At 32.9% G+C, this 27,881-nt stretch overlaps 1 protein-coding gene and 1 long non-coding RNA gene across 5 annotated transcripts in view; one reads left to right on the top strand and one right to left on the bottom strand.

Annotated features, from left to right (window-relative positions):
- The window catches only part of LOC105201885 (caspase-1), a 38,090-nt gene that overhangs the window by 6,226 nt on the left and 3,983 nt on the right, over positions 1–27,881 (top strand). Inside the window, exons 2-3 of the mRNA XM_011170163.3 lie at positions 25,448–25,710; positions 25,843–26,148. Of these exons, the coding sequence (XP_011168465.1) occupies positions 25,448–25,710; positions 25,843–26,148 (569 nt within the window). The remainder of the gene's footprint in view (positions 1–25,447; positions 25,711–25,842; positions 26,149–27,881) is intronic.
- Positions 1,878–22,556, bottom strand: LOC105201880. 4 transcript variants are annotated; one of them, XR_005574731.1, is made up of 4 exons: positions 21,288–22,556; positions 3,996–5,262; positions 3,541–3,771; positions 1,878–3,384 (listed from the first exon to the last, which is right to left on the bottom strand). It is a non-coding gene; the product is annotated as an uncharacterized LOC105201880 (long non-coding RNA). The 4 variants fall into 4 exon arrangements; XR_005574732.1 differs by lacking the exon at positions 21,288–22,556 and having other exon boundaries at positions 3,996–4,521; positions 5,085–11,245; XR_003269490.2 differs by lacking the exon at positions 21,288–22,556 and having other exon boundaries at positions 3,996–4,122; positions 4,218–11,232.

The raw sequence follows: 27,881 nt of genomic DNA, 5'->3' as shown, positions 1-27,881 counted from the left end.
ACGATTCAAAAGTAATGATTTTGATGTCAATGACAAACCACGCTCAGGATAGCCGAAAAAAAATTGAAGACGATAAATTGCTAGCATTATTGCATGAAAACTTAGCTCGAACATTAGAAGAACTTGGAAACGAACTGGGAGTTACTGAAGCAGCTGTTTCCAAACGTTTACATGCCATGGGAAAGATCCAAAAGGCAGGAAAATGGGTATCACATAAATTGTCTGAAAGAATTCACAACTGTTTCAATGTCACGGTTTTCTTGCTTGCCAGGCAAATAAGAAAAGTTTTCTGTATTGTGACTAGCGATGAAAACTGGATCTATTACGACAATCTCAAACGCAAGAAATCATGGGTAGACCCAGGACAACCATCAACATTGCAGCCAAAACATCCACAGTCATAAGATAATGCTTTGCATTTGGTGGGATCAGCAAGGAGTGCTGTACTACGAGCTGCTGAAACCGAACGAATCTATTACTGCTGATGTCTACAAACGTCAATTGAACTAATTGAATGATGAGCTGTTGCGAAAAAGACCAGCAATAGCGAGTAACAGGCGCAAAGTTATTTTCCTTTAATGCTTGGTCACACACACTGGAAAAATTGTCAAGGAAACACTGACGCAGCTTGAATGGGAAACTCCTTCTCACCCAGCGTACTCACATAGCGCCTTTTGATTACCACTTATTCAGATCGATGCAGCACGGCTTGATTGATACACGCTTCCGAAATGTTGAAGAAGTGCGAGAATGAGTGGATGAATGGATTGCTTCGAAACCGACATTGTTTTATTGAAATGATATCGCCCAGTTGCCAGAAAGATGGAAAAAAGTTGTAAAAAGTGTTGGAAAATATTTTCATTGAAATAATTTGTACAATTTTTTTCCAATAAATGGTTTTTCTCAGTTTTTTTGGGGCGGAAATTAAGTAAAGGTCTTAATATATATTTATCTTTATATGTTTTAAGTTAACCCTTCACAATCTGACCTGAGTCATCACTGATCCAGACAACAATTTTATCTATTTTGTTGATTCTGTTTTAAAAATAATAACTTTGTTATGACTGCACTGTAGAAAAAGGGAGATTATAAAGATGCAAGTTAGCATCAGTATTATTAAAATTGATTTTTAATTTAATTACATGTGATAATACTGTTTTAATGCATTTTCAAGAGCTGTGTTTGAAACTGAAAGCAACAGTGCGCAGTTTGAATGATTTGAAAACTATATGTAAAAATCATAAAATATTAGTTTAGCATCAAGATCTTGCTATGATTGTCTTAGCCCATTTTCTATTTAATTTATGGATACATATTTATAATAGATTTAATAACTGTCAAAAAGATGAAACATTTATAATTAAAGTACATTTGTTTTATAAATTAAATGTGAACTGATTTTTACTTATTTTTACATATGCTGAATAACATATTGCATAACTTACGAGAAAGCTAGTTTTTGCAATAAATGTCTAATGTTTATGAACGCATATTTATAAACAAATCAATTTAATAAATACAATTTTTTCCGTCAAGGTATTACATATATAATAACTCACTGATTATAAAATAATATTTATAGGTCTTATGTGCGAGAAATAATCTGTTGATATTGTAAAATCATATTATTTGATATTATGCAAAGTTAAAAGATACAAGATATCGTATGGTATTAATTATAGGATATCTTATGATATCCTACAATATCTTTTTAGGGTATGTTCTATTGGGATATCTGTGGGATTGTCTTTGTCTCTTCAATCTGGGACAATTTATGATATCCTCACGATAAAGTACGCTGTGTGGGTATTAACCTGTTACACATAGTTTAGATCTTGTTTGATGGTTGATGTTCAGATGGCGTTGTGTGTAAACACATTTTTTTATATTATTTTGATTGGTAATATTGGAACTTATAATATTACTGAAATGCGCACGGCCGTACAATACTTTGTTGTTGTTGTTTTTCTTTTTTTTCTTTTCCTATGGATATCTGTTTTCCTTGAAAACAATAGTACCATGCTCAATAGTAGTATGCTCTAGCCAACCAGGACTTTGGTCATTGACCTGGTTATGTATTTCTTATATCGGGTATGTTCCCATTACTGTTTCCTCTATTCACATTGTATTCTTTCTTAACTTGATCCTTAGCATGCCCACGCTCCTGCCCATAGGAATCTGGGAATATACGCAAGCTTCCAAGAAGCACTTAGCAATAATATTATTCATCCTTATATTATAGTTAGATGGTTTTACTTATTTTGTTTTATCACTGCCTACTTGAGTCAATCTAACTACTTATATTTGAAATATTTTTTGTAACTTCAGATACCAATTTTTTCAGTATTCTTATGACTTTGGAGTTGAGGTTATTAAAAATATTGTATATTCCACCGATAATGGATCCTGAAGTTTTCTTAAATCGTTTATTAATTTCTTTCTATTATTCACCAATAAAAGACAAGCCCAGAAGATGTGATTGATATCTTGACACAAGTAATCACAGCTACATTTAGCAGAGTTTATTAGACCTAGGTATTGATTATGTAACTTTTTTCCTAGAGCAGAAAAGTGAAAAGTGAGATTTTTTGCCATTGAAGTTAATGGTGAAATTTTTGATTTTTCACTTTTTTGCTCTAGGGAAAAAGTTACATGATCGATATCTTGTTTTTTTTATTTATTTTTTATTAGTGAGGGTGCATCCCGAGGAAGAAATAGCGGAATTGAACAGTTACAGAAAGTAGATATGATAGATTAGCCAATCAGAGTAATTTTGTTTCTGTTCCGTTCCGCTTTTTGACGAGTGGGTTCCCCACTAGTGAATGTTTCACGTAACGGAACTAAAACGGAAAAATTAACCTTATTTTTTTGTAAAGTTCTTGAAGATAATGCGTGTTCCAAGTAAGACACAAATTAAAAAAAAAAAAAGAGTTCTCTACGATCTGTCGATCGTATCAGCAGCTTTTTATGTTTAAGGAGCTTGTCGTCAATGTGGTAAGTAATATTATATAAGTATGTTTTATATATTTATATTATTGTATTACACATTAATATATATATATTAAATACACAACTTTCAAAAATAAATCAATCAAAAAGTAAGAATTTTATTATTCAAGTTGCATATTTATGTTTGCGAATGCATGATTGATTTTTATACTTGTTTGTTTTGCAGAGAGAAAAAGAGTTAATGTAGACGGCTACGAAGAAGCTCTTCTTAATTCTTTGACAAAAACTTTTGAGCCAAATCCTATTGACGGATTTGTATCGCAGTTGGCAAGATTACGTAGGCTGTCTTATCAATCACGTCCAAAATTGGAAATTGAGTTTTTATCATAATTATATGAAGCTGAGGAAGATGAAGAAAACAGACGTGATATACTTCTGTAACAGAATAGAAAATTACAAATGTAAATAAGAAAAAGTTAGATAATTGACAAATGGGTGCGCGCGTGCGTGCGTGCGTGCGTGCGTGCGTGCGTCTATATAGAGATAAAATATTCGTAAATAAACATATAATTAAATACATATAAATGGTACCTTTTAAACAGTCGCTGACTTCTTGCTACAAATGATTTTTTTGTTTTCTTCCTTGTTCTTTTATTGGTATTCAATAATCATACAGAGCTGGTCTCTCTTTTACCGTAGCTATTAAATCTTCATCTACCTTTTCTATTGAATCGTGGGCAATGCTTTCAACATTTTTGGCAATATTTTCTTTATTAGCAATATTTTTTTCAATGGCAGTGTTTCTGTCTTATGCAAATGTGTCTGTAAAGAATTTCAATAATTCAGATTAAGTTTCAAATACAATAAATATAGAATGTATGGGATTTAAACAGCGCATCAAACGCATAAAGAATTATTTGTCCTTGTTTAATGTTTGATGAACAACGAGCATAAATTATATTCTATTGACATACATTTGATGCGCAATTTGGAAAAGATTCATAGTATTCTAAGCATTAATTGAATCAAATGTCAAGCATACATACCATCCATAAAGAGGTTTCTACTGTTATCTATTATTAGGCGATTATAGTTTGCAAAGCAACTGTGAGATATTGTTTCATTTTTGTCACGCCAAATAATCTAGCCATAGTAATCACATCGAAATTTCTCCTAGTTAATAAAATATAATTTTATTAAATTTACGTGAAAATGTACACATGTGAGACAGCATTTTTAACATATGTTATATATTTATATATTATTACTTGATAACGACGACGTGCTTCTTGAACGTAAAACACTGGATGATACGATTGACAGGTCGTAAAGAACTTTTTTTTTTTCAATTTGTCTCACTTGGCACACGTGTTGTTTATGAGAATTTTACAGAAAAATAAGGTTATTTTTTTCGTTTTAGTTTCAATACGTGAAACATTCACTTGTGGGGAATCCACTCATCAAAAAGCAGAGCAGAACAGAAATGGAATTGCTCTGATTGGCTGATCTCTCACCATATCTCTTTTCCGTAACTGTTCCGTTCCGCTATTTCTTCCTTCGTCGGGATGCATCCTAAAGGCGTTACCTGAGATAATTCTTAGATACACTCCTAGTATACGTTTGTTACATTTGTATTTATTAAAATTTTTAATACTGAAATTGCTAAAGTTACTAATGAAATATTTACCTGTGTTAGGGCTTATATCGTTAAAATGTGTTAGAATCTATTTTTAAATAATTATATCTAAGGCATTTGATACATTTTTTATATAAAATTTTATTAATCAGCCGCATACCCTTAAAGCACCCTCTTTGGCTAGTCTATCTGCTTTTTTGTCACCTTGTGACCCTAATGAGCGGAACACGAGATGAATCTAATTTTAATTCTTTCTTTTAAAATATAACCGATTAATAAATTACAAAGATTTTTAACAGAATGGCTAAGAGAATCATACCCTCTCTTACAGGATTCCAGAGTTTTCATAGAGTTTTTGGAGTCTGTACATATATTAACAGATTTCCATCCTAAGCTAATGATTTTTCTATAGCTGTAATTTCTGCCGTGAACGAGAATGTGTATTCAGTTTATATGTATATCCTTGGTTAATAGAGGAAATATAAATTGCGCAGCCAACCTTTCATGCTGAATCCGCTTTATTGTCTCCAAGGTTTTGACCCCTGGAAGCGTCATTTGCTCGTGATACATCCGTGTAGATAGCTATCTTATTCGCATTTAATTTTTTAAGTGAGATTTTTTACTATTGAATGTCTTATTCATATAGTTACTTGATGCTTTAGCATACGCCTCCAGCTCTGTAACCAAAATCTATCTTAACTCCACCCTCGTTCACTGGATAAACAAAAACGGGGTGGACATCTACTTATACAGATGGGGGAAGAAGCATTCCCAGTCAGAAATGACAATAGAATCGACGTCGATTCGATGATTTCGACATTGAATCGACGTTGATTGAATGACGATTTGATGATTTTGATGTTGAATTAACGTCGATTTCATTATTATTTCTGGCTGGACATAACTTTCTTCCATCGCTCAATTAAAAATGATATATTCTGGGCAGCGGTCTTCTTTTTATAACTTGATTCATGCATACTTCTGATTTTATTAATTAATTTTATGTTTTTTAGTTGGAAGGTTTTTAACATAAGTTTATACAGGATAATGATACTAATCTTGCGGATGGTCTACAACAGCCAACTCACTTTATTAGATATAAATTTCAGAAGTCCCAAAATTATTTTGTAAGCAGATGCTAAAATCTTATCAATCAGTCCCAGATACGACTTTGCAGAACTGTTGAATTAATTGGCTCCCCAGCATATTTGTGCCCTGACGGTGCCATTTACGAAATCTATTCCAACTTGTATACTAACCCCCCCCCCTCCCCAACTTCTTAATCTATTTAAGAATATTTATAAAATAATAAGTTTTGTTTTTTAATGATGTTAGATATTCTCTCCATCTCAATTCAGAGTCAAAGATAACACTCAGATATTTTATCTTATTTGATACTATAATATTGCCTTTTTCCACCTGCAAACCGTTGGAAACGTTAATCTTTTTTTTCTGTGGAAAAAAACAAATTTGTTTTCAGTATTGATATTTCAAGGTTTAAGACTATCAACCATTTATTTATTTTTTTTTGATAAAGCTTTTTGTAAGATGTTATATTCCACTGCTATATCTCTGTTCATACCTAGAACAGCAATGTCATACACAAATTGGATAATTTTGCAATTGTGCGAAAGTATGTTTGCTACATAAATATTGAACAACAATGGGCTTAGAACCGACCCTTATAGGACACCTTTTTGGATTATTCTAGTGCCCTGATAATTGTCATTTTCAAAGATTGTAGCTTTTCTTGGTTCCAAAAAATTCTTCATAAACTTATAACCAATTGAAATTCTTAACCCGTTAATCATATCAAATAGCATTTTAACCTCAATGTTGTCATAAATAACCTTAATGTCTAGAAATAGGCCTCCTGTGATTTTACCCTCTGAAAAAGCTTTATATATTTCAAGATTCATTAACAAGGTAGTTATTGCACGATTTGCTTTTACGGAAACCGAATTGGCACTTGAGTATTATAGCATCTAATTTCACGAATCTTTCCAGTCTGATTTTTTCTAGTTTCTTGAAAATTTTTAGAGTGCATGATTCCAATGAGACGGATCTAAAGTCTATCCTTTCATTCTTCGGTATCAATACTATCAAGTATTTTTTCCATTGTTCAGGGAATGAACCGTCTATGATCTTTTCATTATAACTTTCATTAAGCAATTCCAAAGCAGACACGGGAAGGTAACGAAGAAGTCCATAGCTCAACAAATCGTTACCCGGGCTACCATTAATTTTACTTTGGTTGATAAACTCTGATATTTCTTTAATGGTAAAATTTTGCTCAAAAATTCTTGATAGTCTCTTGCCATTAGACGTGTCATTGGCAGAACCCAATAGTTCGCTAATTTAGCGATATAATAATCATCTAACAATTTTTCTTGTATCTGAAGGAGTTCTTGGTTTATAGGTTGAACAATTTAAAAATTTTTTTATGGTATTCCAGAATTTTCTGGAGCCAGGCACTCTAGCAATTTTGTCAATGAGGTTATGAAAATTTTCCCTTTTTCTACTGGTAATAATTTTTCTTGTTTCCGTGGAAATTCCTCTATAGATAGTTAATTTTTCTCTTGTTGGATCTTTTAGGAAATTCTTAAAACTTTTCTTTCTATTTTGCACTGCTTTTTCATACAATTCATCCCACCATGGCTTGTTAATGCTTCTTCCCTCATCATTCTACCTATCCTTGTTTGAGTACTTTTTTTTGTCAATTATTTTAATACTATTAGTCTTATCATCTCTTATTTTTATTTTACCCGTTCTATCACGTATTCCGTCACCGGCAAGAACCACACAATTCATTATATTTCTATATCATCATTTATATAACTCTGTTCCATTCAAGTCAGAAAGATTCGTATCTAGTTCCTCTAACTTTTCATTCCATATACTACAGAAGGCAGACAGGATGAAGTTCTTTAGGTTTATGCTTCCCCTTCTATTTTTTGCTTTTGTAAATTGATAGTCTTTAATTTTTCCATTATTTATTAATTTGATTTTAATAGGAAAGTGATCACTGTTCATTCACTTGATGCTAGTATTCCATAATGTGAGGATATCATTTATATTTGTCAAAGTGATGTCAGGAACACTAATGTGATGCTTATTGATATCGGATGCTAGTTTATGATCTAATATGAATATTTTAATGGACACTCTTGTAGCCAAGCCGTCGTTTAGTACACGCAGGTCTCACATTTGCTTGTTTGCCAGTATATTCAGTGGTTTATATAACGATATTAAAGTTATCCTATCTTTCTTTACTTTACAATTTTTGGTGGAAATACAGTTTCTATATCCATATGGTTTGTTATGTCTGAAATATTATATACATTAAGGTTAAGATAACCCTTGCATATAATTTCCTTTCCTCTGGGAATTTACTAGTCTATCTTTCCTAAATGTAACATATTGACTAAACTTTAAATGGTCCGTATCATGTACAGTGTTGCCAGATATTTATTATGAAAAGTCGCCGAACGATGGCGCTCAAGTAGCCTAAAGAAGCCGATTTTGAAATGTAAACGCTTGAAAAGTAACCAACACAAGTTTCTAATAAATTTGAAGACAAAAAATTTTCTAGTCTTATCTGGAAATAAAATTCCTGGAAAATTGGAAATTTTTGTACGAAATTTGAATAAACATCTTGCTTAAGAATTATATTAAAAAAAAAACTTATTATTTTAGATTTATATTACTTTAACAGTTTTTTTTAAATACTCTTAACTGTTGGTGCTAGCAATAGCTAGTGCTGTTGAGCGAATAATAATTAGTAGTCGAGCGTTACTAATAATTAGATTTGAGATTTAAAACAGAAAATACTTGTCTCCGTATGAGAGAAAATTACCATAAGAGAGAAAAATGAGAGAATTATAAAAAATTTAACATTTAAAATATGTGTTCAGTTGTATGTACCATCACTAGAACATTTTTCCTAATAATTTTATATAAAATGTATTATTACAAATATAATATAAAATACACGGAAATACTTACACCCGAAAAACAGAAAGATCAAATTGATATTATGTTAAGTTCTCCATTCCTTGGGTGAAAAAATTTTACTCATCACTGCTTTTTATGAATCAATTGTTGATTCTGCTGATTTGATAAGATTTAATGACTCTAAAAGATCCCAATCATCAGAATTGTTGGAAGATTCTGTTTGTTTATATGTCTACTATGTACATGTTGCTGTTAAATAATTGTAACATATATGGTGTTGGGCAGTAACTTTTACAGCACAGATTAAGAAATTCATGTATAAGCGAATGCACATAAAACTAACCAGCATAGGCATCGACAAACGATTTCTTCATTTTGTTTTAATCACTGCTATTATGCTGAAAACACATTCTACGATTGCATTGCTGATCAGCAAAGAAAGCACGAAAAGCAAGTTCTGCCAAGTCCTCAAAACATTTTACGTCATTTGAGTTAGTCATTTTTCTAACAGCTACCTAAAAATCTACCATTTTAATATTTCCTATTTCAACATTATTAAAATTTGGAGAAATTTTGTGGATTCTTAGTCTGCAATCGACGAAATTGAGACTTGATGGCATCTCGATCAAGATCTTTTCCTAAAAAATAATATTTAACAATATATATAGACTTGATTTATAGATGCATAATCATTATAATAATCATAATTGTATCAACACCATAAACAAAATATACCTGCTAACTCCCATGGTAAATTTTTGTATGTATTTATTTGGCTTAGACACATTCCGGGTGCCAGATAACTTTCTACTGTTGGAAGATTGCGTGGTAATCTTATTATAAGTTTGTTGCAAAGGCGAATCGTGTAAGCTACACATCTTTCTCGAACAAGTTTTAAAGACGTTTGTGAAATAGTCTTCTTTGTAGCATACGATTCAAATCGATATCCGAAGTCTACCAATTTGAGGGAAAGAAGAGAATTTTTAAAATTTTGATGCACCTTTTTTAGTGCGCTCTGTATATTTTCTATGTCTGCTTGATACAGCATAGAATAAAAAGCCATTTCACTATGTTTTAAATAAGATTTTATGATTCTCTTTACCAATAACATTAATAGCATGTATAAATCGGTATACAATTTTGTGATATCAGCATTTGTTTGTTGAAATGCAAGATTTACATTAGTAGTCTTTTAAAATTCTATCTAAAAAAAGCAAGTATAGTAAATTACTATCATCTTCGTACATTTGTACAAGCGTTCTGTGTTGCTGTATAACATTTATCATCTTGGGATTTTGTAGTTAATTGAAAGTGTTGTTTCAGCTTTTGCCATTGTTTAATATTTGTAGAAATATTCTATGCAAGCCAACCCGTCGAGGATAACTGAATCAATTTAGGTGGCTGTTTTCCAGCATTAATCAATTGATATATCTTGCTGTACCTCATTTGACGAAGAGGACTGTGAGAGAACTATTTTCTCGTCTTTTGTAATAAATACTCAACTGTACATGGTAATTCGTCACTTACGTTGGAAGCACATAGATTTAGCGAGTGGTAAATGCATTGTATCAATTGTAAATGTGGAATCTTATTTTTTAATAACGTATAAGCTATGATTCTTCCCGCAAAGAATGCTCACACCATCCGTTCCCACGCCAACCAAATTTTTTGTGGTTTAGTCCTACTTCAGACATAAATTCTATGAAATGTTTGTAAAGTTTCTCGGCAGTGGCTTCAAATATTTTGCTGAAACCAAGAAAATCTACTGCGAATGTATTCTGTCTTTTATTAAAATAATTAAACACAATATGCCATATATTTAAAATCGGATACATCAGTAGACTCATCTAATATTATTGAAAAAGGCTCATTTCCAATACCTTCAATAATTTCTTTTAATATTGCCAGAGATATGACTTTCAGTATTAATTTGGAAGTTTTTGTTCTATGCAGCTTCAGTTTTTCCAAATCACTATCCTTTCCACATTCTTTCAATAAATCACTCAAATGATCTATGCTTCTTATAAAGCTATGTGTGCATGTACAATTTGATTTCAATTATTTTAGTATTATTAGTTTGAAGTGATTGAACACCTATAAAATTTATTTTAAAATATTACTATAAAATATTTACTACTGAATAAGAAATTATTTATTTATAAGGATTTATTACTGAATATAGAATATTTCTTACAGAATAAATTTTATAGAACACAATAAAGAATATTAATATAAAAATGAGAGAATTAAAAAAAAATATTTTTTTAAGCAATAATCTCACACAGCACAGATCTCCTAAAAACGTCCATTGGACGTTCATACGTTCAGTGGACGTCTTTAGGAAATCTGCGCTGTGTGGGATGTGACGCTTATTTAGTTTAGTTCAACATTAAAACCAATAAAATAAAACAATGTGATTATAAATAGAGAACTTTGACCAAAATGTAAAAACACAATAAACTGGTCATAGCTAGATCCGAAGTTCAATCCCTGGTTGAGGTGTTATTTTTTTATAATAAATTCTTTACATTTTTTTAGAGGAGAAAAGATTGTTACATTTAGAAACTTGTTAGCATTATTTATTAACCCTTGAACACACCGATCTCCTAAAATATGTAAACACATTTTCGGGTTTGGGAGACTTTTTTAATTTTGAGACGTTATAACTTTGGTTTTAATCAACATTTTTCAACAATTTTTTTTGAAAGTTCAGAATTTAGAAATGTGACTGCAATTGGCATTGCCGAAAAATGATTTATTGTTAAGTTATAAAAGAAAAACTATTAAGTAAAAATTAGAAATTGTCCAAAAATCCATTTTTCCTTTAAAAAATTATATTTCCGCAACAAAAAGCTTTTAAGGACTTTCAAATACGGCCTTTTAAAGTTAAAGAGTCATACTTTTTTAAAAAAATTATGGTATTGTCATTTCTTTTAAAAAATATAATTATATAATAAGGAGAATATGAGATATTTTTGAGTGTAACTCGGGGCTAAAACTCTACTTTTCTTTTAAAAATCATATGTTTGCAACGAAAAACTTTTAAGAACTTTACAATACGGCGTTTTAAAGCTAAAGAGTCATACTTTCAAAAAAAAATTATGTTACTGCCATTTATTACGTAACAAGGCGAATATGAGATATTTTTGATAAACCCATGGTGTCTAAAATTGAAAATTGATGTGTTTGACAATATATTTCGGACCCTACGCAGAAGTCCTTTCTTTCACGGCATTATAGTATTTGAACTGTAGACAGAGTAAAATACGCGAACGGACCTGTTTGAACATGTTTTGTCCAGTTTTTTTACATAAGATTACTCACAAAAAAGTTTTACATTATATGGGTCGCATTGACCCTAACAAAATTTTGTTGCCGTACCGTTCGAATTTTAGTTGATCAAAAAGGTTGATCAACCATATCAATCAAAAGAGATTTCAAATTTTTTTATGTTTTGATTGAAGTCTCCTATCTCATTCTGTCTTTACACAGCAAGTGTTCGAAACTTCATATAGGATTTCTCAGACTCACTTATGTGTTTAAGAGTTAAATTGATTTTCAATTTAATAATGTAATATTACTAAATACTTGTTTAACTTATAATTGTGTTTTAAGACCGAAAAATTTATTTGGCGCAGTTTTGTAAACTTGAAAAATCACGCAGTAAATATCAGCACTATGATTTAGCTATAACTATTAAGGCATTTTGTTTATAGTATGATTATTATTTAAATGTTAAATGTATACCACAGATTGCTAGCGACTTTTGCATTTTAACGTCCAATGCCGCTGCTCTGCTTTAATGAGATTTAGTTGACAAATGTTTTTGTAAATCAGATTTATGGGCACGTATAGTTGACTGGCAAATTTTACAATAAACTTTGCCTTTTTCATTCAATATTAAAACCTCTGGCGCACGACACAACCATTCTTCAAAAAAATTAAATTGCTGTTATTAACTGCATTGCATTAAAAATATTTTTAACCTAAACTTTTTTAACCTAACTTCCAAACTAACAATAAATAATAAAAAACCATCATTGGCTAGCCATAAAACATAATTTACCTTCAAATTCCTTTTCTTTTTTTTTATTCTTTACGGTAATGTTTTGTGTATTTTGCATATTTGTCCATTTTTCATTTAATAAACACAATATTATTCGAGTTAGTACATATGAATTAATAGGTACCCGTCTCTCAACATAACGCGAGGACGATATGATCATATTCCGAAATAAAAATATAGAAAATATAAAAGTGAAATTAAAAGAGTAGCTGCGTTACACGTAAAATCTAATGATTGCGTCAGTAATCTTACAAAAAATTTTTGTAACGGACAACACATCTGAACACACACGGACTCACAATATTCGAAGAAATAAAAGAAGCAAATTCCAAAAATGTAATAACATAAATAGATGTCTTACATTAATTTCATACTTAGCAGTTAGCACCACCAGGTCAATATTGCGTTCACTGAATGGCTGCGTTCCGAAATTCATTGCCATTACTGAAATGCTATAGTATACGTAATGTAAACTATAGATTTTCAGTACTTATAATAAATTTCAGAACACAGCTATTATAACGGATAAGCGCTTGCATTAATATATTCTCTAGAATTCAGGTTTATACATAGGTACAATGCGATGCATCTTAATAAGATTCTTGAGTATAGGAACCCCATCAATCTTAGCCAATTTTGTGTTGCTATCGGCATAATAATTTTATTTAATTGGCTAAGTTTGAGTGATGACCATAGAACATTTATTAGCCGCTCAGTAGCCCAGTTGGTGACACTATGATTCGCTGAATAGCCCAATCGGCTACTGGTAGCCAACAACTAAAATTCACTAGCCGCTCGGTGTGCTAAGTAGTCCAATTGACGATAAGTAGCCTAATCTCTGGCAATACTGATTATGTAGCCAAGTCTCCTGTACATTACATTATATTTTATCATTAAATTAGATAATTTTGTCTTTATTTTTTATGCTTCTACAGTTTCATTGTAAACACCTTATTGGCGCCATTTATAAAAAAAAAATTGAGTAAAAGAGACTTAATATTCGATATATATTAATAATTTACTCTTAAATTTATCTAGATCTAACTTTACACAAATTTAATCTAAAGATTATCAGTTATTACTCTTTTTGATTTAATTTGAAAGAGATTCTGATTGATCCTCTATTGATCGTTTATTTTATTATTAATTACTTTAAGATATTCCATTATACACTGACTCTTTGTGTGTATGGGCTTATTTTTTTATAACATTTTTATTAATTCAAGCCAGAAGCAACCGCGGCAAGCGGAGCGGTGAGGAGGGAGAAGCAGCAATGGTTGTTTTACCGGCCTCACCGCGCCGCCTGCCGCAGCTGCCTCTGGCTTGGCGACCAACGGGCGGTCCCCGTATGCAGTGACCTCTCATAAGTTGGCAGGAAATCAGCAGAATCGAATGCGACTTATCAGAAAATTTAGTACTTATTTGTACTACTTTGTACAAAAAAAAAATTTTTTTTATCCCGTGCCATTTATAAAAAAATCGTGCGCTGCTAACTTCATATTAAGCTAGCAGAGAAGAAAACCCAAAAGAAAAAAATATATATAAATAAAAAATACGACGTATATAGTTAGCGCTGAAATGGTACTAAATTGTACCACCCAAAAAAAATCAAAATATTTTTATTAACCCCTTAAAACAACGCCTATTTTGTAATAGGACATTTCTCTTTTGATTTTTTTCAAAATTTAATTAATCAAATTGAACTAAATTTATCTTTTTGTTTACTACCAATTATGTGTACTATTTTGTACCACCAGAGGGGATTTTGTACCCCGTGTTATTTAAAAAAAATTATCCTGCCAACATAAAATAAACATAACTAAATAAATCAGAATTATTAAAAAATGATAAATAACGATAGATTCTATTAGTACAAAATTTGTACTAATTTGTATCACCCAAAAAACTTGAAAATATTTCTATTAACTCCTTAAAACAACCTCTACTTTGTAATAGGATATTTTTCTTTTGATTTTTTAAATAATTTAATTAATTAAATTGAAATAAATTTATCTTTTTATTTACTACCGATTATGTACTATTTTGTACCACCAAAGGGGATTTTGTACTCTGTTATTTAAAAAAAATGTGGTTCTGCCAACATAAAATAAACATAACTAAATCAAAATTATTAAAAAATGCTAAATGACGATATATTCTATTAGTACAGAATTTGTACTAATTTTTATCACCCAAAAAACTTGAACATATTACTATTAACCCTTTAAAACAACCTCCGTAGTACAAAATCCCCTCTGGTGCTACGATATTAAACACTCTGCGTAATTGAAAAATTCTTTTAACAAAATTAAAAACATGAGAAATAACGAAAAGCCACAAAAGGATATCATGTAGAAGCAAAAAAAAAAAAAAAGAAATAAGTTACATTAATATTTGAATTTTACGAAAACCCAATTTGGCTACCTTGATTCAATTAGTGTGAAATGTAATAATGATAAAGTTAATGAATACTTTATGCATAATAATTCTCTACTTTTTAACACAATAATATTAGTAAAACATTTTCATAATATTCTACGGATATTGAAGCAATATATCACAAATATTCTCTTATTCTATCTGAAAAAGTTCATGTTAAATTGATGCTGAACACATTTCTGTTAAAATATAAATTATTTAAGTTGAATTATATTACAAAATTTTAATATATTATTTATTTTTAATTAAATACCAGTTGGGTTGGAAGATTTTTAATGACAATAAAGAGATAATAGTAATTAGGTTTTGTATAGAAATTATTCAATTTTTCTCATTGCTTTTCTTATCTAGTAGCGCCATGTTTTTGTGCATTAACAATTTTTTATTTCAATAAAATTTTCTTATTTTGTACTGTTTTCTCTTTAATTCTTTTAAATTAAATATCATAGTAGTAGTAGTAGTGCTTTATTCCCTTTGCGGGGTACACTGCGGACCTCTGCTCCGCTTAAAAACTACCTATGCTTTTTGCATCTTTTCATTCCGCACAAGAGAGAAGAGAGAACGAAATACACACTCATCCATCCATACTTCGTTCTACACCCATTCCTTGAATCTTCGTTTCCACCGCATTTTCCTTCTTTCCTTCCATACTTCTATTTATTCCAAGCCAGTCTCCTCCCTTTCTCATCTCCACCAGTCTCTTTATCCAAACCTCTCCTTCTCCTCTCTCTCTTAAAATCTCTTCTACTATCTCCTGCTATCTCTTTTCTATCCCCCAATCCGTACATTCCTCCCATAAATGTTCTCACGTTTCCTCTCCCCATCCACATATCCTACACTTCTTTTCCTCTTTCTCTTCCCAATATCTACCTCCTTTCATACGTCTCCTATCCTAAACCTCGCAATTCTTTTCCATTTTTCCTCCTTCCAATCTCTCTTTAAGTACTCCAGCACTCTCTTCCCATTCACTCTGTTATACCATTTGTTGAACTTTGAGCTCTTAAAGTTCCTTTTCTTTCTTGCTACCACTTCTTCCTTCTTTAACCCTCCCTCTTCTCTCAACTTTTCTATCTCCTTGATATTCTAACTCTTTTCTTCATAGAAACTTTTCCTTTTCTCCTCCCATTTTCCCATCACTTTTCCCTCCCAACACAACCTTGCCAACTCTCCTCCTCCTCCTTCTCCTAATTTCTTTTCATAACTCCATGCCCTCATTCCTGCCCTTCCTCTTAATTTTTCCCTCTGTATCTCCTCCCTTACCATGTACCCCGGTGTGTACCTTCTCACTCCTATTACCTATTTCAAGTATCCTGTATCTTTTCCCTTCCCTTTCTTTCCATCTCCAAATTTCTGCACCATAGCTAACTACCGTCTACACCAACCCATCAAATAACCACATTTTTCTAGCTCAGTTCTTTCCGAATTTCCTTTTTCCTATTTCCCATACCTCTCATCACCACTGCTCTTTTTTTGACTCTCCTCTATATGCTTTTTCTGTCCCTTATTTGCCATTATTATGTACCCCAGATATTTATACCTTTTCACCTTCTCCATTTCATTCCCTTTCCATTTCCATACTATCCTTTTTGTCTCCCACCCCCTCTTCTATACCTCATCACTTTTGTTTTCTCCACATTTACTTCTAATCTTTTCTGTTCTATATATCCTTTTAATGTTTTTATTATTCCTTTCATCCCTGCTTCATCCTCTGCCACCACCGCCATATCATCCGCATATGCCAGGGAATATATTTTTTTCCCTTCACTTTTACTCCTCCCCCCCCATCTCCCCTACTCTAACTCCTCATCCAAGTCTGCCAGTAATAGTGTGAACATACATGGGCTCAACGGACATCCCTGTCTTACTCCTCTACCTGTCCAAAAGTTTTCCCCCTCCCTTTTCCCCACCCTTATTGTCTCCTCCAAAACTTCCTCACACCTCACTACCAAACTCTCTCTTCTTTCCTCTTCATTGTCTATACCATATCTCTCTCTATCCACCAAGTCAAACGCTGCTTTCAGATCCACGAACATAACTACTAGTTTGCCCTTTGTTTCCACTATTTTCTTATTTACTAGATAGTTTAACACATATATGTGGTCTATCGTTCCTACCCCTCTCCTGAACCCCGTTTGACTCGGTGGTAATATCCCTTTATTCTCCACTTCTTCCTTTAATCTCTCTGCCAAAACCGCCGCGTACACTTTATACGCCGTTTGCGTAAGCGTAACCCCCCTATAGTCTTCTATCTTTTCCTCCTTCCCCCTCTTTACTATTGGTACCACTATCTTCTCTCTCCATTCTTCCGGTCATTCCTCTCCTTTCTACACTCTATTGCATATCTCTCAAAGCTATTCTCTTATTTCTTTTCCCCCATATTTCCATACTTTATTTATAATTCCATCCCCTCCTGCCGTTTTTCTCTCCTTCAATTTCATTATCGCCCTACCAGGTTTCTCTCTACTAATCTCTTTTTCCTCCTCTACCTCACTCCTTATTACCTTCCCTCTTATCCTCCACTCTACTCCTAGTACCCCTCTAAAGTGTTTCTCACTCCCCGATTTCAATCCCTTCCCTGACTATCTTTCTCTTCTTCCCTCCTTTATTTACTACCTTCCATACATCCTTTTCCGATTTTATTCCTTTTATTTCCTTTTCCTATCTTTCTCTCTCCCTTTTCTTCTTCTTCTCACAATGTTCCTTGTACCTCCTCCTCATCTTATATTTTTTCCCTTTTCTCCCTCTCTACCTCTTTAATTCCTTCATAACTTCTCTTTTCCTATCCCTCCATTCATCATCCCACCATCCTCTCCGTTTCTTCTTCTCTTCTTTCTCTACTCTCTCTCTCTAATGCCACTTCTACTCTTCTCTTCATCTTCCTCCAAACCTCCTCTATCCCCTCACCATCACTATCCCTCTTCCCAAAGTATTCCTCAAATTTCTTTTTTCTCTCTGTCCAAACCCCTTTTCTTCCTCTCCTTCTCCCCTTCCCGGTCCTCTTTTCTCTCCGCTCTTCTTTCTCCACCCGTACCATTATCGGCTGATGGTTGATGTCTATCTAATCCTCCACCTTCATCTTTTCCACCTTCTTGTCTCCTCATTCCCGATCACGTAATCTATTACAGTCCCTCCTTTTCCTCCTGTATACGTCCATACCCCCTCTTCATCCCCTTTTACACTTCTATTTAATATTGAACATCGCTCTCTTATATAAGTACATAGTTTCTTTCTCTGTTTATTCACCTTTTTATCCTTCGAGCTTCTCTTTTCCTGTTCTATCCCTTCCTCTTTGTCCTCACCTATTCTTCCCCCTTCTTTTCCCGTCCTAGCATTGAAAACCCCCTTTTTTAACACCCTCACCCCTTCCTTTCTATCCTCCATCCACTTTTTCAGCTGCCCCATTTTTTCTTCCAAATCTCCATTCACATTCACTTCCACTAGCCTCCACCACTCTCCCTCTAAATTTACTTTTACTGCTTGTAATCCCTCCTTCTTTCTTTCTTTATCATCTTTTTCTCTCCCTATCCCTTCCTTTATCCCCATAATCGTTCCTCCCATTGCCTTCCCTTTCTTACTCTTCCTTGCCGCCTCTTGCACTTCCCACACGTATCCCTTTGGCAGCCATTTTCGAACTCGTTTCCATCCCTTCTTCTGTAATCAAGTCTCACTCGGGAACATCACATCCTATTCTTTTAGTCTCTCCCTGAAATTCTTCTCTTTGTTTTCCATGCTTACCACATTCCAAAAGCCTATCTTATACTTTTTATCACTTACACACTTTTATCTTTTTTCTTATCCCTTCTTTTTTTCCTATGCTTCTCATTTTTTATATTTCCATTTTTTTTCTCCCTCTCCCTCCGACCGCCATCCTACTAAAAATCCCCTTTTTCTTTTTCCACCTCTCTACCCTCCTCTATCCCCCTCCTTCCATTCTCTTACTTCTTTTCTCTGCCATTCCCTCAATTCATCCAACACCCATAATTTCTCCTTAATCCATATTTTCATATATCCTACTCTTACTTTCCTACCTTCCCTTCTTTTCCTTTCCGCTTTCTTCTTTATTTACTACTCTATTCTTCTCTCTTTTTCTGTCACATCATTTACTATCCTCAAGACACAATGGACAAGAATCTGCGTGCCGTAGGCGGATCTTCGACCCGAGGACCGCCCCCTCAGTTATATTATCTATTATTCTCTCTCTTCTTTCCCTCAGCTTCGCTTTTTCTTTCATCACTTCAACTTTCTTCCCTACACTCGCTAATCTTATCCATATTATTTCTTTACCCTCCTTATCTTTCTTCCCTATATTCCTTATCCTTTTTATTCTCGCTGTCGCCCCCACTATCTCTTCTCTTTTCTTAACCCCTCTATCCCTTTCTCCCTTGCACTTTTTTTATGATTATATTTCTCTTCCTCTCTTTCATTTTTCTTTTTTCCCCCTCTAACATTATTCTCTTTATCCTTTCTTCTAATTCCATCATCTCTCTCTTTCTTCTTAACTTTATCTGCTTTACCTTTTCCTCCTCCTTTCTTTCCTCAACTCTTTCTCCTCCATCCCCCTACCTTTCTCGATCTCTTCCACTCTTTTCTCTAAATTGTCTAATCTTTTCCTCATATCTTTGATCCACTCCTTCATCTCTGCTTTCTCCTCTTTCACCTGTCTTAATTCTGCTTTAATTTCCTTAAAACCCTCTCTCACCTCCCTTAATATCTCACTTAACCCCCCTTTTTCCTGCTTTTCTTGCTGCTTTTCCGGCTGTTTTTCCTGCTGTTTTTCCGGCGATCTCAATACCTTTAAACTTTCTTTAAAAATATCTGCCTGTAATGCATCTATCTCCTTCCTTTTCTCTCCTCTCTTAAACGCATCTATCAGAGACAAACTGTGTACTCTATCCCTCATCAAACTTTCTGCCTTGCTTGGCTTTTCCACCTTCCTTTTCTCCTCTTCTTTTCCCTCTTTTTGCCTCTATCTCTCTTCCTTCCTCTCCCCCCTCCCTTTTATGTTCCTCTATTCCGTTCTTCTCCTATCTCACTACCTTTTCCTTTTTCAAATTTTCCGCGTCCCCGCCTGATCTCTTCCCTTGCGCTTCGCACTTCTGTCACGACAGCGCCGCTATCTCCGCCTGCTTAGTGCTTTCTCCACTACTACGTTCGTGGCCTGCTCTACTTCCTGCTCGCTTAACCTCCAACTCTTATCCACCTACCTCCCTTCTATCTCTCTACTCCCTTGCTCCTGCCCTTTACCCTTATTCACCTTCCACCACCAGCCTCTTTCCTTTTCCTTCACCTCCTCGTATTCCACCACGGCTCACCTTATTCCCTGACACCTGCTTATCAATCACACTTTTCACAGACACGCCAATCACTCTCGCTACCGGAAACGGAAGTCCAAATTAAATATTATATATTCTATTGAAACTTATTGAAATTAAATACAATCACGTGGGTTAAAACTGATGAAAGATTTTTTAATGGAAATTCATTTTTATTAGATTACACAATTTCAAGACATTTATTTTAAGTTAATACCACTTAGGTTGAAATAAGAGATTTTGTAGAATACAAATATTACTACTTGATTTTTGTAGAAAAAGTATAGTTTCTTTATAATAGGCGCACTTTAAAGGTTTTATACATTTTTTTTGAAGAAACGCATATCATTTTTATTAGATTACACAATTTCAAGATATTTATTTTAAGTAATACCACTTAGGTTTGAATAAGAAAGTTTGTAGAAAATATTAAAACATATAATTTTGATTAAAAAAAAAAAATAAAGATTTTTAGGGTCCGCGCCTACACAAAGGCGCCTTTTTTTACCTTTTTTTGAAAAGGTAATTTTGTACTGATATCACGCGTTTTGTTAGCAAATAGTAGTTAGCAAACAATACATATTTTTTATGATAAGTTATGATTTCAACTTACAAGTAAGATTATAAAAAATTTATGCGTGCGTGCGTGCGTGCGTGCGTGCGTGTATATTACAAAATAAACTAACTTATCATAGATAATATTAACATTTCTATATATTAATCGAAATTATTTTTTAATTGAAATTATTTTTTAATACAGATTATTTTAAAAAATAATTGTTTAAAAAGATTTACAAGTTTTATTAATTAATTAAAATTTTGTTTAGACATAAAGTAACAGTTCCATGAATTGAAGCTATATTCCCGTGATGACATAATTTTAATTTATTATTAAGAATTGTAATTTTATTTACATAATTACACTACTAACCACAAGTACACGAGGTCGCATACGGTCTGCTGGTGCGTATACACCACCACAAGTACACAAGGTCGCATACGGCTGATATACCACAAGGTTGCATACGACTGACTAATGCATGCCAGCGCCACTCTGTGTCGAAAATGTGAAAGGGAGAACTCCTGAAAGGAACAATAATGGATGATGATGAGAGTAACGTTTCTTACATGTAAAACGTTGAGATTTGGACTTTGAACTGCGATAGGGCACGGAGAGAAAAAATAAAAACACTTATACAATTTGACCCCAAGCTATCGATTGAGACTACTCAGAACTTGATCGGTTCAACCGTTACTGAGATCTGATAATCTCGTTATGCTTGGACTTGCTGACTCGCGTAAAAGAGGCTTGGTCTTCTCTCGCTTCGTTCATTCAAAGAAAAGAAAAAAATATAGGCACGAAACGCGACCGCGCCTTTTTGATAGTCGCATTTCTCAAAGTTTATTGTTGACGCTTTTTCGTGATGCTGATTGGTTCTCACGTTGTACTTACTTCGTGAGCTATTGTCATTGCGGAGATTTTGACAATTATGTGTATCAAGGGTAATTTGTGTATTGAGTAAATTTGTAATTTGTAAATTACAAAAGCTGTGTAACGCGCGCGTAGCATGCGCCTGTTTTGCTAGTATATTAAACGAACATGTAGGGAAGACTGAGATATATTGGACCGTGTTTCGAGTAAGACCTTTTGAATTAAAATGAATACACAGATTTGCGTGCTATTTATGAAAAGTTCTTATAAGACATCAAATATGTGATAGCAGTTTGACAGTTCTGCCATAACATTCATAGAATAGACGTGTATATGTATTTTCAGGCATTGTGTAAAAATTTTTTAAAAATAGAAAATTTATGTAAATTGTTATGTAAGAAAAAAATTAGAAAAAAAGTGTAGGAAATACGAGTTAAAACGCGGTAGTTAGTGCATCAATAATAACATGTACAATATACAAGCTGTCAGAAAACAATTGTTTTTGCTTTTGTGGGTTGATAGAGTAAGTCAAACCGAGAAGAAAAGTTCTTTACCACTTTGCAATTTTTGTAATAGTTAACGAGTTATAAATTAATAAAAATAACGGATTTAGTCCCGCCCGCCGCCAAATCCAACCGCGCGATTGTGGTTACCAAGTGCGTGGAGAGTTGTTTTCTAACAGCGATAGCTGCGTAATATTATTTAATGTTTAATAATATTTTATATGTTGGCGCACAATATTATTTAATGTTAAATAATATTTTAATTAATATACTGTAAAATTATTTAAATTAAAATTATGTTAAATAGTATTTTTGAAATATTAATGTAAATATGTACTTTCTTAAAATTAAATTAAATTCACGTACAAAATAGTACGTAAATACGTAATACGTAAAATTTTGTATCACACATAAAAATGAGTTTAAATGTATTAGGAGTATAAATAAGTTTCCGCCGTTTTTTATAAAAAATTGGGCATTTATTGTGAAAGAACGGTACCTAATGTTTTATTCGAAGTATTGTCCATCGCTAGCCACTACTTTTTCCCATCTTTCTGGCAGCATACGGATACTGCGTCGGAAGAATGCTTCATCTTTTGAAGCTATCCACAAATCGACCCAATTTTTTGTATCTTCATATGATGTGAAGTGTTGCTCAGACAGGCTATGCGCCATCGATCGAAACAGGTAATAATCAGAAGGAGCAATGTCTGGTAAAACTTCCCAATTGTGTGTTTCCAGGTAGGTTTTGACCAGCGCCGCAACATGTGGACGAGTTATCATGCAGAAGAATAACTTTATCCTGTCTGGAGTAGTAGTGGGCACGTTTTTCCTTGAGTACTCGGCTCAATCTCATCAATTGTGTTTGGTAGAGAGCCCCAGTAATGGTTTCATTCGGTTTGAGCAACTCATAATACACGACACCAAGCTGATCCCACCAAATACACAACATGAGCTTTTTTCCATGAATGTTTGGCTTGGCTGTCGATGTTGAAACATGGCCAAGTGGTCCCCATGATTTCTTCTTCTTTGGGTTATCGTAATGGATCCATTTTTCATCACCAGTGACTATACGATGCAAAAAACCCTTTTATGCCTAGCAAGCAGCATTTCACATGTGAAAAATCGGCGTTCAACGTTTCTCGGCTTCAGTTCATATGGAACCCAGTTTCCTTGTTTTTGAATCATTCCCAATGATTTTAAGCGATGTGAAATTGCTGGTTGAGTCACTCCTAATGTAAGTGCAAGTGCTTCTTGCGTTTGGCACGAATCTTCATCTAATAATGTTTCCAATTTCGCGTCTTCGTACACTTTTGGCCTTCCGTTACGTTCTTTGTCTTCGACGTCAAATTCACCGTTCTTAAACTTGTGAAACCACTCACGGCAACTTCTCTCACTTAAGGCAGCCTCACCATATGCTTCTACAAGCAATCGATGCGCCTGGGCTGCAGATTTTTTCAAATTAAAGAAGTAAATCAAAAGCTCCCGCAAATGACGCTTATTCGGCTCAAAACTTGACATTTTCGCACGAAAAAAGATATATGATGCTGATACAAAATCGCTAATATTTTAAGGTTATGTTGTTGCTAGATGTCCAACCTTACGATATAACGTTTTACAACAGACAATTTCAACCATAACATACTAGTGGCGCCATTTTTTGTGAAACGGCGGAAACTTATTTATACTCCTAATACAATTTATTATTATTATAATAATTATATAAAAAAACGTTTATTACTTTAAATCTAAAAACTATAAGAATATTTTTTAATATTACACATGTACATATTTATATTAATAATTCGAAAATACTATTTAACATAATCTTAATTTAAATAATTTTACCTTATTGTATATTAATTAGAATATTATTTAACATTAAACAATATTACGCAACTATCGCTGTTAAAAAACAACTCTCCACGCGCTTGGCAACCACGATCGCGCGGTTGGATTTGTCTCCGACTCGAGAGCGCGAATTTGACATGCCGTGTAGTCGCTTATACGTGTTCAAAAATTGTAAGCAAATTTTCACATACTGGTCTATCACTGTTGGCCATCAAGATAGACATACGAGCGATCATGTAATCAGCACTGTCAAATTAAGCCATTTTGTAAGGTATTGATGTCACATCGTAAAATAACGCATTAACTACCGCGTTTTGACTCGCATTTTCTGCGCTTTATTTTCTAATTTTAATATTGCCGAGTCTACTTTAAAACGTTGTGTAAAAGATGTGAAAATTTTGAAAGGCAATTGATTGAAGTTAATTAAGGAGTGTAGAATTCAAAAATATCAAGCGTTTTGTATTCATTTTTGTGATTTGCGATTTGCATAATTATTTTTGTGGTTATTTTTGCGGTGGACAAAAATTGCAAGTAGGTCCAATTTACCTTACTTTTTCATACGATATATGTAAATAATACAATATTGAAATAGTACAATATATTTACCTTTTTTCTTTCTTTATCTTTTAAACAGTACAAAATTTGAAGATGGGACCTTTGTAAATAATCACTATATATCGAAACAATTCTAAGCGCGTAATATTATTTTTATGTTAAATAATATTCTTGAAATATTAATAAAAAATGATTATATGTCTACTCCTGAAAATATTACATAAATATTTTATGGAGAAGTTAATATTATTTAATATTTCAGTACTTTAATATTTTAAATTATTGGTAATATTATAACTTTTAAATTAATAATTGTAAAGTTATGAGTATTTTATGCATAATAATTCACACTATTTTTTGATTACAATATATTTTTGTAGAACATTTTCATATATTTTCATAATATTCTACAGATATTGAAGTAGTACCATGAATATTATGTGAAAATATTACATTAATATAATAATGTATAACATTAATATAACATTCATATAATATTCAAATAAAAATATCGAATAAGATTTTTGGAATATTTTAATTTTGAATAATATTCTAAGAATATTGTGTGCTTATAGGAAATATTATCTGTAAAGTTTTAGCCCAATCAGAGGGGTATCCCATTCTGTACAAAACCTGCCTATAGGTTTTGTTTTAATTTTAACTATTTTAATAATTTAATAATTTTAATAATTTAGAGCTGAGATTATATAGCCGAAATTTATCCTTAATTTAGAACATTTTTTTTCACAGAAGCAGCGCAGTCCTTCCTTCTCCTAGTGTAGTACAATTAGCACCTACCCAGCGTTATGCTCCGTACTACAATATGAATCATTCTAAACGTGGTTTAGCTCTCATCTTTAATCATGAATTTTTCACTGTTTCACATCTTAAACCTCGCTGTGGTACAAACGTTGATTGTGAAAACTTAATCATCACACTGAAAAATCTTGGTTTTGAAGTAAATGATTATCACAATTTAACTCATAAAGATGTTGTAAAGCAATTAGAAAGAGGTAAGCTGTGCATTTTGAATCACATGTATTCATCATTTCTTAAAAATGTTTTTGTTTAAAAGATATTTATTGAAAAAATGTAGCAAAATATGTATCAGTAGAAATATATCAAGCAAATTATTATTTTTACAGTTGCGGAAATGGATCATTCCGAACACGATTGTTTGGTGGTAGCCGTTTTAAGTCACGGCGAACTAGGACTGCTCTATGCTCACGATGCTGCGTATAAGGCAGATTCTTTGTGGCATTATTTCACTGCCGATAGGTGCCAGAGCCTTGCTGGCAAACCCAAGTTGTTCTTTATACAAGCTTGCCAGGGTGACAAACTAGATCCAGGCATTAATCTAAAAGAGCGTACCGAAACAGATGGAAATCTCGTTCCGACATTTCGTATTCCTACTCAAGCGGACTTTCTCATTGCCTACTCGACCATCCCAGGTATTATTATCTGTGTTATCTGAATATTAAGAAAGCATATACATCTAGATGAATCGAAACGAGGTCTAATTTTGTAAACTTTGTGGATAAATGAAAGGAGATAGAAAAATCGTGTTTGTTCCATCATTTCCATTAGTAAAGATCACACTTTTCTCTATCTGACTGTTGTACTGACTGGTGCAACAAGATAAAATATTCGGGATTCGGTCCGTCTGAAGGGTTGGAACCCACGAGGAGGACAATTGGAGGAGAACATGTAGATTGGCGAATAACACTCTCACTTTTTTATTAACACTTTTATCCCTCAACTTTATTATAAATGATTTCCCTTTTTAATATAATTGAATCGCGGTGAACGGATCACGTGTTATTGCGCACTTGGCCGCTGGATGTTTTGCGGGCTGTCGGGTGACCGACTTATCGCAGAGCGCGTACGTGCCGCTCGTACTTTACATTAAGAATCTTCCACTGCTTATAATTAGGCAACCTAATTTCGGTATTTCCGATATGATGGGGCATTAGGCCCTCGCAATGACCATATATGGTCATATTCGCGTCAATCGTGCGATGTTTACGCTGCTCGCACGATTGCAAATTCCGCAATTTTGTATTTCTGATACAACGAGAGCTCGTGGCGTGATCGTTGCTAAGCGGATATGCAAGACGATTAAAGTACTAATGGAGCTACAACATGACATTTAAATTTTATTTAAAAATAATATAAAATGATGTCGCTATTCAAGTTTTTCTAAATCATGTTTTCAAAAACGCATGACCGTTGTATCTTGAAAACGATCAATCGATACCCATGTGAAGTTAGCCCTCCCAATATAAAAAAAAATTTTTTTAAGCTTATTTGCTTATTTGCACATGTATGCACACTTTGAATTTTTGTTTGTGCACTTCTAGTAAAAGAGTTATTTAAAAAAATTTTTTGGGAAACGAACTTTACAATCGCTCTCAACTACGAGCAAATTAAATTCAAACAATCTTAATCGATAGATTTTTGTTTGCACATTTTGAATATGATCGATTTTTCCTTTGCACACCTTTAGTTTAAAACTTATAAATAATTAAAGTTTTAAGAATAGTCATCTTTGGTAGATAAATTTAAAACATAGTTATAGAGTAGTACTAGTCAAAGTAGTACAAAGTAGTCGATGGATTTTTGTTTGCATATTTTGAATCAAGTCTATTTTTCGCACGTTTGCACACGTTTAATTAAAAAAATTATAAACATTTAATTATTAGCGATCAGTTTAAAATTAATTTGTTTATAACTTTTTAATTAAAGATGTGTAAACAAAAAATTGGACTGTTTCCGAATATGCAAACAAATCATGTCTACCGTTCATTACAGTTTACAGCATGATCTATCTCATGTCCATCTGACTTATTAACCTTGTTAGACATTGCCTTGAGAAGTCTTTGAAAATTTTTAAATTTATGGAAATAATGACACAACTTGTCTCTCTTGCTCTTGTGTTGGATACAATCTGTGTTGAATCTGAAAAGTTTTTATGTTTTTCTTTATTCAATGACTACTAAGTTAATTTTTGTAATTACTAACCATCGTTGAGAAAAAGACTTCAAAGAAAGTTGAAACTTATGTGTAAGAATAATTATCGACGTTTATTTGCGCTATTATGATATTAAGTATTTACTAAATGTATTTACACTGTATTATTGACGCACCAACTATCGCGTTTGACTCTTATATCCTCTCCTTCCAT

This window comes from Solenopsis invicta, chromosome 5 (assembly GCF_016802725.1).
Source record: "Solenopsis invicta isolate M01_SB chromosome 5, UNIL_Sinv_3.0, whole genome shotgun sequence".
Taxonomy (NCBI): domain Eukaryota; kingdom Metazoa; phylum Arthropoda; class Insecta; order Hymenoptera; family Formicidae; genus Solenopsis; species Solenopsis invicta.
This window is presented reverse-complemented; position numbering and strand designations above follow the sequence as displayed.